General features: G+C 44.2%; 1 protein-coding gene across 1 annotated transcript in view; it reads right to left on the bottom strand.

Moving 5' to 3' along the window:
• The window catches only part of STAM (signal transducing adaptor molecule), a gene marked incomplete in the record, with an annotated part of 1,274,308 nt that overhangs the window by 250,876 nt on the left and 1,011,295 nt on the right, over window positions 1-12,137 (bottom strand). The window contains 1 exon segment of the mRNA XM_044067544.1: window positions 9,931-10,018. Within this exon segment, the coding sequence (XP_043923479.1) occupies window positions 9,931-10,018 (88 nt within the window).

Here is a 12,137-nt window from a genome sequence, read left to right as displayed (position 1 = left end):
ACTGGTTTGGAGGAAGGTCTGGAAACCCGCTTGGGGGTGGTAGTGTATGGAAGTAGAATCTGTACCCCTGGGATGCAATGTTTAGGACCTATCTGTCCTGAGTAAGGGACATCCAGTTTTCTTGCATGAAGGGCAAGTTTTCCTCCTAGGGGCACAAGTAATTGGGTAGGGCTGGGAAGGATAACGGAAAAGTCATTGTGAACTTTTTCCATAAGGGGGCGGCTTACCACTCCCTGTTTTTGAGGTGGGGGAACTCCATTGTTTAGATCTCTGCATACCCTGAGACTGTAGTCTGGGTGGCCTGTTTCGCCTGGGTTTGGTCTGAGAAGGCCTGGAAGGGGCTGGAAAGGACAAGTTTTTAGAAGGCCAATGACTACTGAATCTAGGTGGTTGCATTTGTAAGAATTCTTTAACAGTTTGCATAGATTTAGCTTTTTCTTCCAACTTTTTAAGAACCTCCTCTGCTTTGGTGCCAAATAAACAGTCCTTATTTAAAGGAGCGTCTAGTAATTTGGATTTGACATGATCTGGCAAAGTTTGTTCCTTCAGCCAAGAATGCCTTCTCAGTACAGACCCAGTGACTGCAGCCCTGCAAGATGCTTCTAGGGCATCAAAGCCACACTGCAAAGTATGCTTACAAACTTGATTTGCAGAATGCATTAGCTCTTGTAAATCTTTATTTTCTGCACAATCTGGAAGTAACACCATTTTTTGTTTAATTAGTTCCATGATATGCTGCTGGTACTTCAACATTTGAAACTGGCAATTCAATGCCCTGATGGTAAGAGTTGCAGAGGTATATACCTTCTTACCCCATCTGTCTTAAGCTCTGGAATCCCTGTTTGAAGGGGTAGGATTTTTGGCTGCAGTAGCCTTAATACCCCTGGAAAATGGTCTCTGGATCCGCAGTAGGATTCTTGAAGAGAAATTTGTGGAAATCAGGTGCTCTGTAGTACCGGTCATGTTTACTAGGGGCTAGGGGTAAAGTGGAGTAAGACTGGATTCCATAAAAACATCATCTACAACATCCAGGGCAAGGAGTATAGCTAGAAGCCTGTTCTGAGGCAACTCTAAAAATTCTCTGAGTCTCTTTTTGGACTGAGGGTAGTCCTGGCATTCCCAGCAGAAATGCTCTCTTAAAGTATGCAAGGTTTCACCAAAAGAAAAGTCCTCTGAAGGGGAGGCAGAGAGGAATGGATTCCTCTCATCTGAATCCTCATAGGTTGATAAGGGCATGTCCTGATAATCAGATGGGTCAGAGTCATCGGACTCCTGGTCTGTAGAATCAGAATGAAACTCAATTCTTTGTCTCTTAGCAGGAGAAGGCTGGCTTCCCCTAATTAGGGCAATAAGGTCTTCAGCCATTCTAAGCATTTGTTTTTGTGGCATGGGAGCTTGAGCATGCAGTTTGGTTGTCAGTTTTCTAGGCGTTGTGCGTACTCTGGGCCTCAGAAACTCGGTAGTTTTAGCAAAAAACGAAGTCGTTGGTTTAATTCGACCACTAGGTTGGAATACACCCTCAGAAGCCTGTGCCTGCACAGCAGCTCCGGACCCATCCAAGCTAGATACATCCGCAAGTTCCATAGTCAAAGAAGCATCTTGCAGCATGCCGGAGTCTGAATGGGTCTCAGCAGAGGCCTGCAAATCTGTAGAAGCAGGCATCAGGGGCTGCAAAGGCACCTCACTGAGTACCGGCGGACTGCTAGCTTAACGGAAGCGTCATTGGCAGTTTTGGACCTATGTGATCTGTCTCTGTCTTTATCTTTATGCTTTTTTGGAAGCTCGGTAGTCAGATGACTTATGGAAGCCATTTCGGAATACGGAGAACGAGAGTGAAAGAATTTAGCAACAAAGATAGCCCCATGAATGGTTTGGGCATTAAGGCACAAAACCGAGAGCGAGGGACGTGTGGTCTGGGCCTAAACAGATGACGCAGTAAGAATGAAAATCTCTGTGAGATATTTGCTTTCCACAGGCAAGACAATTGTTAACTTTTTCTGACATTGGTTACAGCAAGAAAAAAGGATGCCAACGGGGTACTTAGCTTTAGAAGACTTCAAGATTACAAACTCGAAAAACTAATATTTCAGGTAGCGGCCGACCGGCACTTGTGAACTGCTTCTGTTTTGGCTCCGCCTCGGCAAGAAAGATTGAAGTAATGGCATCGGCTGCCTGTTTTATACCCCTGATGACCTGATGTCATGGAAGAAGCGACAGCATCTGACGCAAAAATCCTAAAACTCTGGTATTTGGGCCGACTGGGGGCTACCTGCAGGCAGATAACCCAAGTGTGATGACTGTAACAGTGAAATACGAAGAACATCCTCCACAACATCAAGGACTGGGGGGATGGCCAAGTTCTGTGTTGTGGGAGATCCAGGAATTCCCCAAGTCTCTTTTTAGACTGAGGGTAGTCCTGACTCTCCCATTGGAAATGCTCCCTTACGGTATGCAGGGTTTCCTCAAAGGACAAATCTTCTGGGGGAGAGGCTGAAGGAACTGAATCCTCTGCATCAGAATCCTCATAAGTGGAGAGGGGTTGCATGTCTTCATATTCAGATGCATCAGATTCTTCTGACTCTTGTTCAGACAAAACTACAGGGGACAGATCTCTTTTCTTTTTGAGGGGGTAGCTTGGCTTCCCCTGATCAGCATGATACGGTCTTCCGCCATTTTAAGCATTTGAGACTGAGGCAAAGTAGCAGGCACCTGAGAGTGGGTAGTCGGTTTCTTGGGTGTGGTTCATACCCTGGGCCTAAGAAACTCGATAGTTTTAGAAAAAATGGTAGTCGCAAAAGAAGATGTCAGTTTCTGTTGAGATTTGGTAGTGCGAAGGACTTCCCGGACCCATCCAAGGTGGAAACGATCGCAGGATCCTTAGTCAAAGAAGAGTTTTGCTGCATACTCCAAAAGGGTCTCGGTAGTAGCCTGCGAATCAACAGAAGTGGGCATCAGGGGCTGCAAAAGCACCTCATTGAGGACCGGGGAAAGTACAGTTGTGTACCTACCATAAATGTAGATGTTAGTGTGTATTCACTGTTGCAGTCATTACAACTGGGTTATCCTACTGGCAGGCTACCTGCAGTTGGCCCAAGTTCCAAAGTCTAGGTCCGGTGTCAGTTGCTGTCACCTCCTCCCCAACGTCAGTGTGGCAGGGGTATAAAAGATGCAGCAGACGCCATTTTCTTCTGTTTTTCTTGCCCCAGATGTCAGGTGCCCTTAAAAAGGTAGGCTAAATTATGCCAGTAAGCATGCATACCCAAAAAACAACTTTTCCTTCATCTACACGCAAATGCACCACATAGATTGTATAGAATAGAGAGGTACAGATAAGTCCCAGCACAGAAAAGGGGGATGGTGGGAGGGTAACCTGGACTGTAACAGTGAATACACTCAAATATCTACATTTATGGTAGGTACACAACTGCACTATGTACATCGTGTTTCACTGTTGCAGTCATTACAATTGGGTTGAATCCCAAAGCTAAGGTTGGGAGGCTGGTGCTAAACAAGATTAGGGGAGGCTATCAGGCCCTGCAGAACTGCAGTGTCAAAGCCTGCCCTGGATTTAGAGTAGACAGGTAAGTGATAGTGCTTTGTAAAAGTATGCACTGAACTCCAAGTTGCAGCCTCCAAGATGTCTTTGGTTGGTACTCCTCTGAGGAAGGCTGCTGAAGTGGCTGCTGCTCTGGTTGAATGTGGCCTAATGCCCTTAGGCACTGATTTGCCATGCTGTGAATAGCAGAAATGAATGCAGTGGCCTATCTACTTTGAAATAGTCTGTTTCGAGATGGGCTTTCCTTGTGATCCTGCAGCATATGCCACTGGAAGTTGTTCAGTCTTTCTGAAAACTTTGGTTCTGTCCAAGTAGAATCGTAGCTGCCTGTGAAAGTCCAAAGAATGCAGAAGTCTCTCACCCTTATTCTGTGGGTTTGGGTAAAAGGTAGGCAAATTCACTGTTTGGTTAAGGGCCACACTGGACACTACCTTAGGCATAAATGTAGGGTTTGTCCTTAGAGAAACCCTGTCAGGATGGAAAATGATAAAAGGTTCCACTGCCATGAGTGCCTGTAGCTCTGAGACTTGTCTAGCGGAGGTTATTGCTAGGAGCAGAGCTGTTTTCCAGGATAAGAATTTTATATCAGCTGTAGAGGCTGGCTCAAACAGAGGCAGTGTGAGTTTTTCCGAGACATAGTTGAGGTCCCATGCAGGTATTGGTGCTCTTATGATTTTTTCCCCTCTGAGGTACTGCCTTAGTAATGGATGAGAAAAAATAGGTGGTTCGGTATTGTAATGAGCTGAAATGGCAGAGGCATGAATTTTAATTGATGAAAAGGAAAGGCCTTTATTCAGCATCTCAGTTAAGTATTGCAAAATCTGAGGAATATTTGGAACAGTCGTGTCAATACCTTGTGCCTGGTTCCAAGCACAGAATCTCTTCCATTTTTCTGCATAAGATTTTCTGGTGCTAGGCCTCCTGGCCTCCAAAATAACATCCATCACTGCTTTAGAGAGAGGTGTGTCTTGAATGGCTACATTATCTGCCAGGCTGCCAGGTTTAAGGTCCTGAGTTGGCTGTGCAGTATCTGACTGTCTTGTTGGGTCAATAAGTGAGGAATTTGAGGTAATGTCCAAGCTGGGCATTGAGACAAGCTCGTTAGGATTGGGTACCAGTGCTGGTGGGGCCAGTCTGGGGCAATCAGTATCATTTTTGGCTTCTCTTGTCTGACCTTGAGGAGTACCTTGGGGAGGAGAGGCAGAGGAGGAAAGGCATATATTGTTAGGTTTTTCCAGCTGAAAGATAGAGCATCCACTTTCCATGCTTGCTTGTGATAAGTCCTTGTGCAGAATCTCTGTAGTTGGCAGTTGTAAGGGGAGGCAAACAGGTCTATGTCCGGGCATCCCCAGTTCCTTGTTATCATGCTGAAGACTTGTGGATCCAATTTCCACTCGTGGGGATCCATTAGGTTTCTACTTAGTTCGTCTGCCAGAGTATTTATCCTTCCTGGCAGGAATTGTGCTTGCAGATGTACTTGGTAAGTCAGTGCTGTGTACCACAAGTTCATGGCTAGTCTGCAGAGGGGGTAGGAATGCGTGCCCCCTGCTTGTTTATGTACCACATGACTGTAGTATTGTCCGTCTTTACCAGTAGTTGTCCTGGATGAAGTAGATCCTTGAAGGCTGTCAGGGCATTCTGAACAGCTAGCATATCTTTTTGATTGATATGTAGATGCATTTGACTTGTGGACCATGTGCCCTGAATACATCTTCCTGCCATATGGGCCCCCAGGCATAATCGGATGCATCTGTTATCAATGTCTGCCTGGCTGTGGGGGTAAGGTGAATGGCTGTCCCAGGTGACAGACTTTTGCCCACCATCGAAACTCCTGTTGCAGGCAGGGAATTAGGGTAATTATTGTTTCCAGGCTGTGGCAATGTTGAGTTCAAACACTTTTTAGATACCATTGAAGTTTCCTCATATGCAGTCTTGCATATGGAATTAGCAGTATGCAGGATGCCATGAAGCCCAAAGCCTGCAAAATTGTTCTTGCAGATAACTGGGCCTTAGTTGCCAGCATTTTGAAATAAGAATTCAGTTGTCTGTGCTTGTCTGGTGTGAGATAAGCTATCTGGTCAGTTGTATTTAAGCTTGCACCCAGGAATATTACCTCTTGAGAGGGTACGAGATTTGATTTCTTTTCGTTTACTGTGTACCCCAGACCTGTTAGTAACCTTTTTACAAATGCCAGATGCTGTAGCAGAATGTCCCTGTTCTCTGCTTAAATAAGGCAGTCGTGCAAGTAAGGATATATATGTATTCCTCTGTCTGCAAAATGCAATTACTGGAGCCAGGCATTTTGTGAAGACCCTGGGCGCAGTAGATAAGCCAAAGGGCAGTGCAGAGAATTGGTAGTGCATTGAACCAGCTATAAATCTGAGGTATCTTCTGCATGATTGTCTGACTGGGACATGCAGGTATGCCTCTTTTAGGTCTAAAGTCACAAGCCAAGCCTTCTTGCCCAGCATGGGCAGAAGTTGCTGCAGAGTTAACATTTTGAATTTTGGAATATCCTGGAATGTGTTTAGTATAGACAGGTCCAGTACTGGTCTCCAGGCCTTGTCCTTTCTGGGTACCAAGAATAACCTTGAGTAAAATCCTTGTCCCTGCACTTGCTGTGGTACTTGCTGAATGGCTCTCATGTCCATGAGGGATGAAACTTGTTTTTTGTGCCTCTGCCCATTGATTGCGTGGCAGGTCTGGCATACCGTTTGGCCTTGGCAGGGTGTGAAAGTGGAACCTGTAGCCTTGAGATACGATGTTTAAAACCAATTTGTCCTGGGTGATCATGTGTCAATTGTTTGTAAAAAAAAAAAAATGCTAGTTTCCCCCCCAAAGGAGCTGCCAGAAGATAAGTGCTTGATGCCTGCAGGGGAAAGTCACTGAGACTGTTTCCTGTAAGGCTGTGAGTTTTCCTCTCCGCTTTTGGAGGTAGAAGCACCCCATTGTTTAGGCCTGTATGAGCCTTGGGGCTGTGATCTGCCTCTGGGGCGTCTGTATCTGCCTCTCTGTGGCCTGTCTGACACTGGAAAGGACCAATTTTTTGTAGGCCAGTTCCTGCTAAATCTGGGAGGCTGTACCTGTAAGAAATCCTTCACTGTTTGCATAGATTTAGCTTTGTCCTCCATTTTCTTCAACACCTCTTCTGCTTTAACACCAAACAAGGTATCATGTTGTAATGCAGCATCTAATAGTTTTGCTTTAACATGATCTGGCAGATTCTGTTCTTTTAACCAAGCATGCCTCCTAATGACAGAACCTGTAACTGCGACCCTGCAGGAGGCCTCTAGATAATCAAAACCACATTGCAAAGTATGCTTTCCCACTTGTTCAGCTGCATGCAATAAATCCTGCATTTCTTTGTTCTCTACACATTCTGAATTTGTCAACATTTTCTGTTTAAGCAGTGACAAAAGATATTGTTGATATTTAAGCATATGAAACTGACAATTTAAAGCTCTTACAGCCAAGGTAGCAGAAGTGTAAATCTTTTTCCCCATCTGTCCAGAGCCCTTGAATCCCTATCAGAGGGAATAGGGTTTTTTGCAGTGGAAGCCTTGACCCCCTTGGGACCCTGAGAAACAGTTTCTGGGTCAGCAACAGGGTTTTTGTAAAGAAATTTATGAGAATCCGGAACCCTGTAGTATCTGTCTGGCTTTACAGGAGCTGGTGGTAAAGAGTCAGGAGACAGACCGGACTCTGTAAAATCATCTGCAATATCTAAAATGGAAGGAATAGCAAGGGGGCCTGTGCTGGGGTAATAAAAGGAAGTCCCTGAGTCTTTTCTTGGATTCAGAGTAATCTTGGCTCTCCCAATGGAAATGCTCCCTCACAGTATGCAGGGTCTCCCCAAAAGAATAATCCTCTGGAGGAGAGGCTGAAGGGATGGATTCTTCAGCATCAGAATCCTCATAGGGAGGAAGGGAATATTCATGTTCAGAAGAGGAATCAGAGGAAATGGAAACCTGATCTGAAGATTCATATTCTATCTCTTGCCTAGGCCTCTTACCAGGAGGGGGATGGGAACCCCTGATCAAAGAAATTAGGTCTTCAGCCATTTTAAACATCTGTTTTTTAGGCATGGAAGTCTGTCCAGGAGAATGCTGTACTTGTTTCTTTGTCCTTAGAGCTGCTTTAGTCTTTGCCTTTGAAGCTGAAGTTGGCTTTACATATAACTGTGTAGGCCTGAATACACCCTCAGAAGCTGATGCTTGCTCAGCGGCTCCAGACCCATCTGAGGGAATAGTTTCCGAGTGTCCAATACCTTGAGTTTCCAGCGGCCTAGCTGGCTCCACGTGGGAGTCGGAAGTGGCCTGTGGCTCTGAGGCAGCAGGCATCAGGGGCTGCGAAAGCGCCTCACTGAGAACCGGCAAACCAGCGACAGGCCTAGCAGAAGCCTCTTCATTGGTTATGGACCTCGGATGCCTGCCCTCTCCTTTTTTATAAACTCCAGTTGTTGGCTATTCCGACGGCATTATATAATCGAATCTTCGGCCAAAGTAATGAAATGCAAAATCGTACCGACACTTAACAGTGCGTTGGTTAAATCTAGCATAAAACCGACAACTAGCAACGTCGTGGTCAGGGCCTAGGCAAGGAATACAGTAAGAATGAAAATCCTTATGAGGTATTTGCTTCCCACAAGAAGTACATTATTAACTTTTTCTGATATCGGTCTGGAGCAAGAAGAAAGTTTCCCCAACAGGGTACTTAGCTTTAATGAAGACTTCGGATTTGAAATTCGTTTTTGAAAATCTCAGGAGTCGGCCAACCGGCACTTGTGAACTGCTTTTGCTTCGGGCACCGCGCGGCAAGAAAGACTGAAGAAAATGGCGTCAGCTGCATCTTTTATACCCCTGCCGCACTGACGTCAGGGAGAAGGCGACAGCAACCGACGCCGGTCCTAGACTTTGGAACTCGGGCCGACTGTGGGTAGCCTGCCAGCAGGATAACCCAATTGTAATGACTGCAACATCTGACGACTAGCTTAACAGAGATGTCGCTGGTAGGTTTGAACCTGTGCGGTCTCTCTCTGTCTTTATCTTTTAAGTTATTTCGAAAGATCCGCTGTCGGATGGCTTACTGAAGCCGTATTGGAATTTGAGGACTGTAAGCGAAGATATCTGGTAACAATAAGGGCCCGACGACAGATAGTTCTGGTGTTGAGCAAAGCATAGAAGTGATAACGAGGGACGTCATGGTCTGAGCCTAAACAAGTGATGCAGTAAGACTGGAAGACTCGGTGTGATATTTGTTTTCCACAGGCGAGACAATTAACTTTTTCTGACATCAGTTAGTGCAAGAAAAAAAAGATCCCCAACAGGGTACTTAGCTTTAGAAGACTTCAACTTCAATTCAGTAGATGAAACTTGGGTAGCGTCCGACCGGCACTTGTGAAAACTGCTTCTGCTTCGGACTCCATGGCAAGAAAGACTGATGTAATGGCATCGGTTGCCTTACTTTATACTACTGACGACCTGACGTCAGTCCTCAAGCGACAGCAACCGATGCAGATATACTAAGTCCCTGGTATTCAGGCTGGCCGAGGGCTACCCTGACAGGGATAACCCAAATGTGATGACTGCAACAGTGAAACACAAAGAACATCAGGGATGACAAAATTCTGTGAATGTCAGTAGCCGGTGATAGGGTTAACTACAGAAATCAGATGTGACTCGACAAAAATGGATAGATGGAAGCATCATTAAGCACCACTTTATGCCAGAAGTAACGTGTGCAGCACAGCCTGGGTACACATTCCTTTATTTCAGTACGTAGCAGTCTTTGAAGCAATGTGTTTGGCTCTCATGATATTCACACAAGGTAACAAGGCCACTCTTTGAAGGTTGTCCTGTGTTTCTGTGTACATGTTTCACTGCAGAGATACATCTATGAAATACATCTACTTGCATAGCTGTTACTGTTCTTCATAAATACAGTTACCTACACAAAAGCATTACCTGACTCAGTTTAGATATGCAGTCAGTGTGTGCACTGGCTTGCACTGTCACAGAGCTGTGCAAGCCCTTTGCAAGCTTGCAGTGAATCTCTGTGAATCCCAGCTGAAATACTGACGAACACTGTACATTAAACCCTGAATACTTTAAAATTACAAAAAAGGTACGCAGAGTTTGAGAGATGAAAAACATTACATTCCTGTGACCATAGAGAACTACTGTAAACTTCAGAGTACAAATTTGAATAACCCATTAAAAATCTATACCAGAAAGCAAACATGTTAATAAACAGAAGTGCATCTGCCAAAGGCTGCCACATACCTTATTAACTAAATACTCTACAGAGTCACTTTCTCGGAGTAAGCTTAAATTCTACAAAGCATCTGTTTAAAATACAGTTCTGAATGTGCATACCTTCCAGGTGAATCAGGTCAGGTGGGTCTGGCTGCCCATCTGTTGGATCTGCACTCTGTAGCATCTGTAGTAGTTGGTCCATTTTACCCTAAAAACACAAACAATTTATCAGCATTATTCGTTACAATCACCAGCAAATATCGGAGATCTGCAATTCTATATAATGCAAGTATGAAGCAGCACATATTGCACAAATCCCAAGGGAAAACACACACATGGATTATTAAAGCAGTTCACTACTTGAGGGGTACTTGTGGGTACTAACTTGCGTGATCAATGCCAAAGTGTTCTGCAGTGGAATGATAACATCAGTACATCCTTCCTGTGCCTAGTCAATAGTTATTTCTTTAAATCTTGGAAGTACATGTACTCCTTAGCCAACATCAGGTCAACCCTGCAAAAGGGTTAAGAGGCATACATAACTACAAGATTCTCAGTTCTTCCTCACTATATGAGCATGCTGTCACCCGGCAAGTAAGCAACACTAACACAAAGATAAAATCTACCAACAGTTACATCTGAAGCTTTTGCTGCAGATGCAGATAAGCAGCTACTACATGGGGTACAGAGGAAAGTTTAAAATACACACACCACAAAAGACCATTTTCTGATGATAAAGAACATGGTGATGTATATAGTTATTTCTTATAATTTGTTTAATGGAGTAAACAAAGATCATTCTTGTTCAATTACAGGCCCAGAACAGACTGCATATTGCAAGAACAATATCAGAAAACAATTGGTGCTATATATCAATGTAAAAAAGAAGATGGGAGCTATTATACAGCAAAGAAAGAGAAGCGTGGGTTGTAGTAGTGGGCTTATTATACTTACATGAGTCTCTGTTCAGCCATCAAATGAACTTTCAAATGGCTAAATATTGAACCCTATCAATTGAACATTCATTCAGTGAATTTTCATTTTATCTATGGGGAAAGTAACTAGTTGGCCACCACTTCCCCGTGTGCCTCACTGCAGTACTTCAAACCCACCCAGGTAGAGGGTTTAGCCCGCCCCACCAACTATATACACCAAATTTGAGACCACGCTACAGTGGGGAAAAGAGCAGACAGGGAAGTAGTGGCCAACTAGTTACTTTTCCTGTCAATTAAATGAACGTTTAAGGGATAGGGTTCGATATTCAGCCATTTGATGGAAGTTCCATTCAATGGCTGAACACAGACCCTATTTACATATGATGCATCTCACAGGGTTCAGTGGATTAGGATATCAAAGGTGAAGGATAGTTGTTATTAAGAGAGTTTATTTGGTGCAGTGCTCTGTACTGGAACACTACACCTATTTAGATTCAATAGAAATTCTTTGAGTTGTGTTCGAGATTTGTTGTATGTGTGAGTTTCTGTGAGATACATTGGTAAGACATGCCAAGGAGTTGTCAGAGCAATAAATAAAGTCTTGTGGTGGGTGCATGGAAAGTGGGGTCGAGACAGATTGGTTGTCGAGGTTGAAAATAAATAAATGCAATGAGTCTCATGACTGGAAAAGGGGTTTCCTTGTTGAGTAGTTTGTAAAGTAGGGAACCTAGAAGGAAGTTTGCTCTACCTATAATCAGGAGCCAATTAGCTTTAGGAAGAGTGGCGCACTAATTACTCAAGTACATGTAAAATTTTATTCTGCAAATCCCTCTTCAATAGGAGGGACAGTTGAGTACAATCACAAGCAATAGACAAAAAAATTAAGAAAGCAAGGCTGTTAGGAACTGAAAAAAGGAGTCCTTAGGAAAACACATCCGGAATCACCAAAGGGACACATCAGTCTGAGTAAAAATGCAAACTGCAGTACTTAGTGAAGGTATGCACTAACGATAACTTAACTGCACATGAGATGATCATAAGTGACACTACTACAATAAGCAATAGAGGTATCAACTCCACTCCCCATTTTAATCGCCACTCGCATGGCTGTGTAGTGGCTTGTTATCCTCTTACAACAGTACACAGTCTAGTCAGAAGTCAGGTTAGAAACATTTTACTTGAAAGGTGCACCATCCTCTATCTGAAGTGAATGAAATAAACTGTCTACCTTCCTGTGAGTAAGGACCCTACAAATGTACAAACTGGACCTGGAAACGAATATTCAGTGTGTGTAGAATGCAGTCACACACACGCGCGCGCAAAGACACACACGCGTGCACAGACACACACACGTGCGCACAGACACACACAGAAACACACGAAAATGCATGC

Source organism: Protopterus annectens, chromosome 3.part1 (assembly GCF_019279795.1).
Source record: "Protopterus annectens isolate FY-2018-M chromosome 3.part1, PAN1.0, whole genome shotgun sequence".
In the NCBI taxonomy this organism is placed as follows: domain Eukaryota; kingdom Metazoa; phylum Chordata; order Ceratodontiformes; family Protopteridae; genus Protopterus; species Protopterus annectens.
The sequence above is the reverse complement of the archived record's forward strand: the minus strand, read 5'-3'. Positions and strand labels throughout refer to the sequence as shown.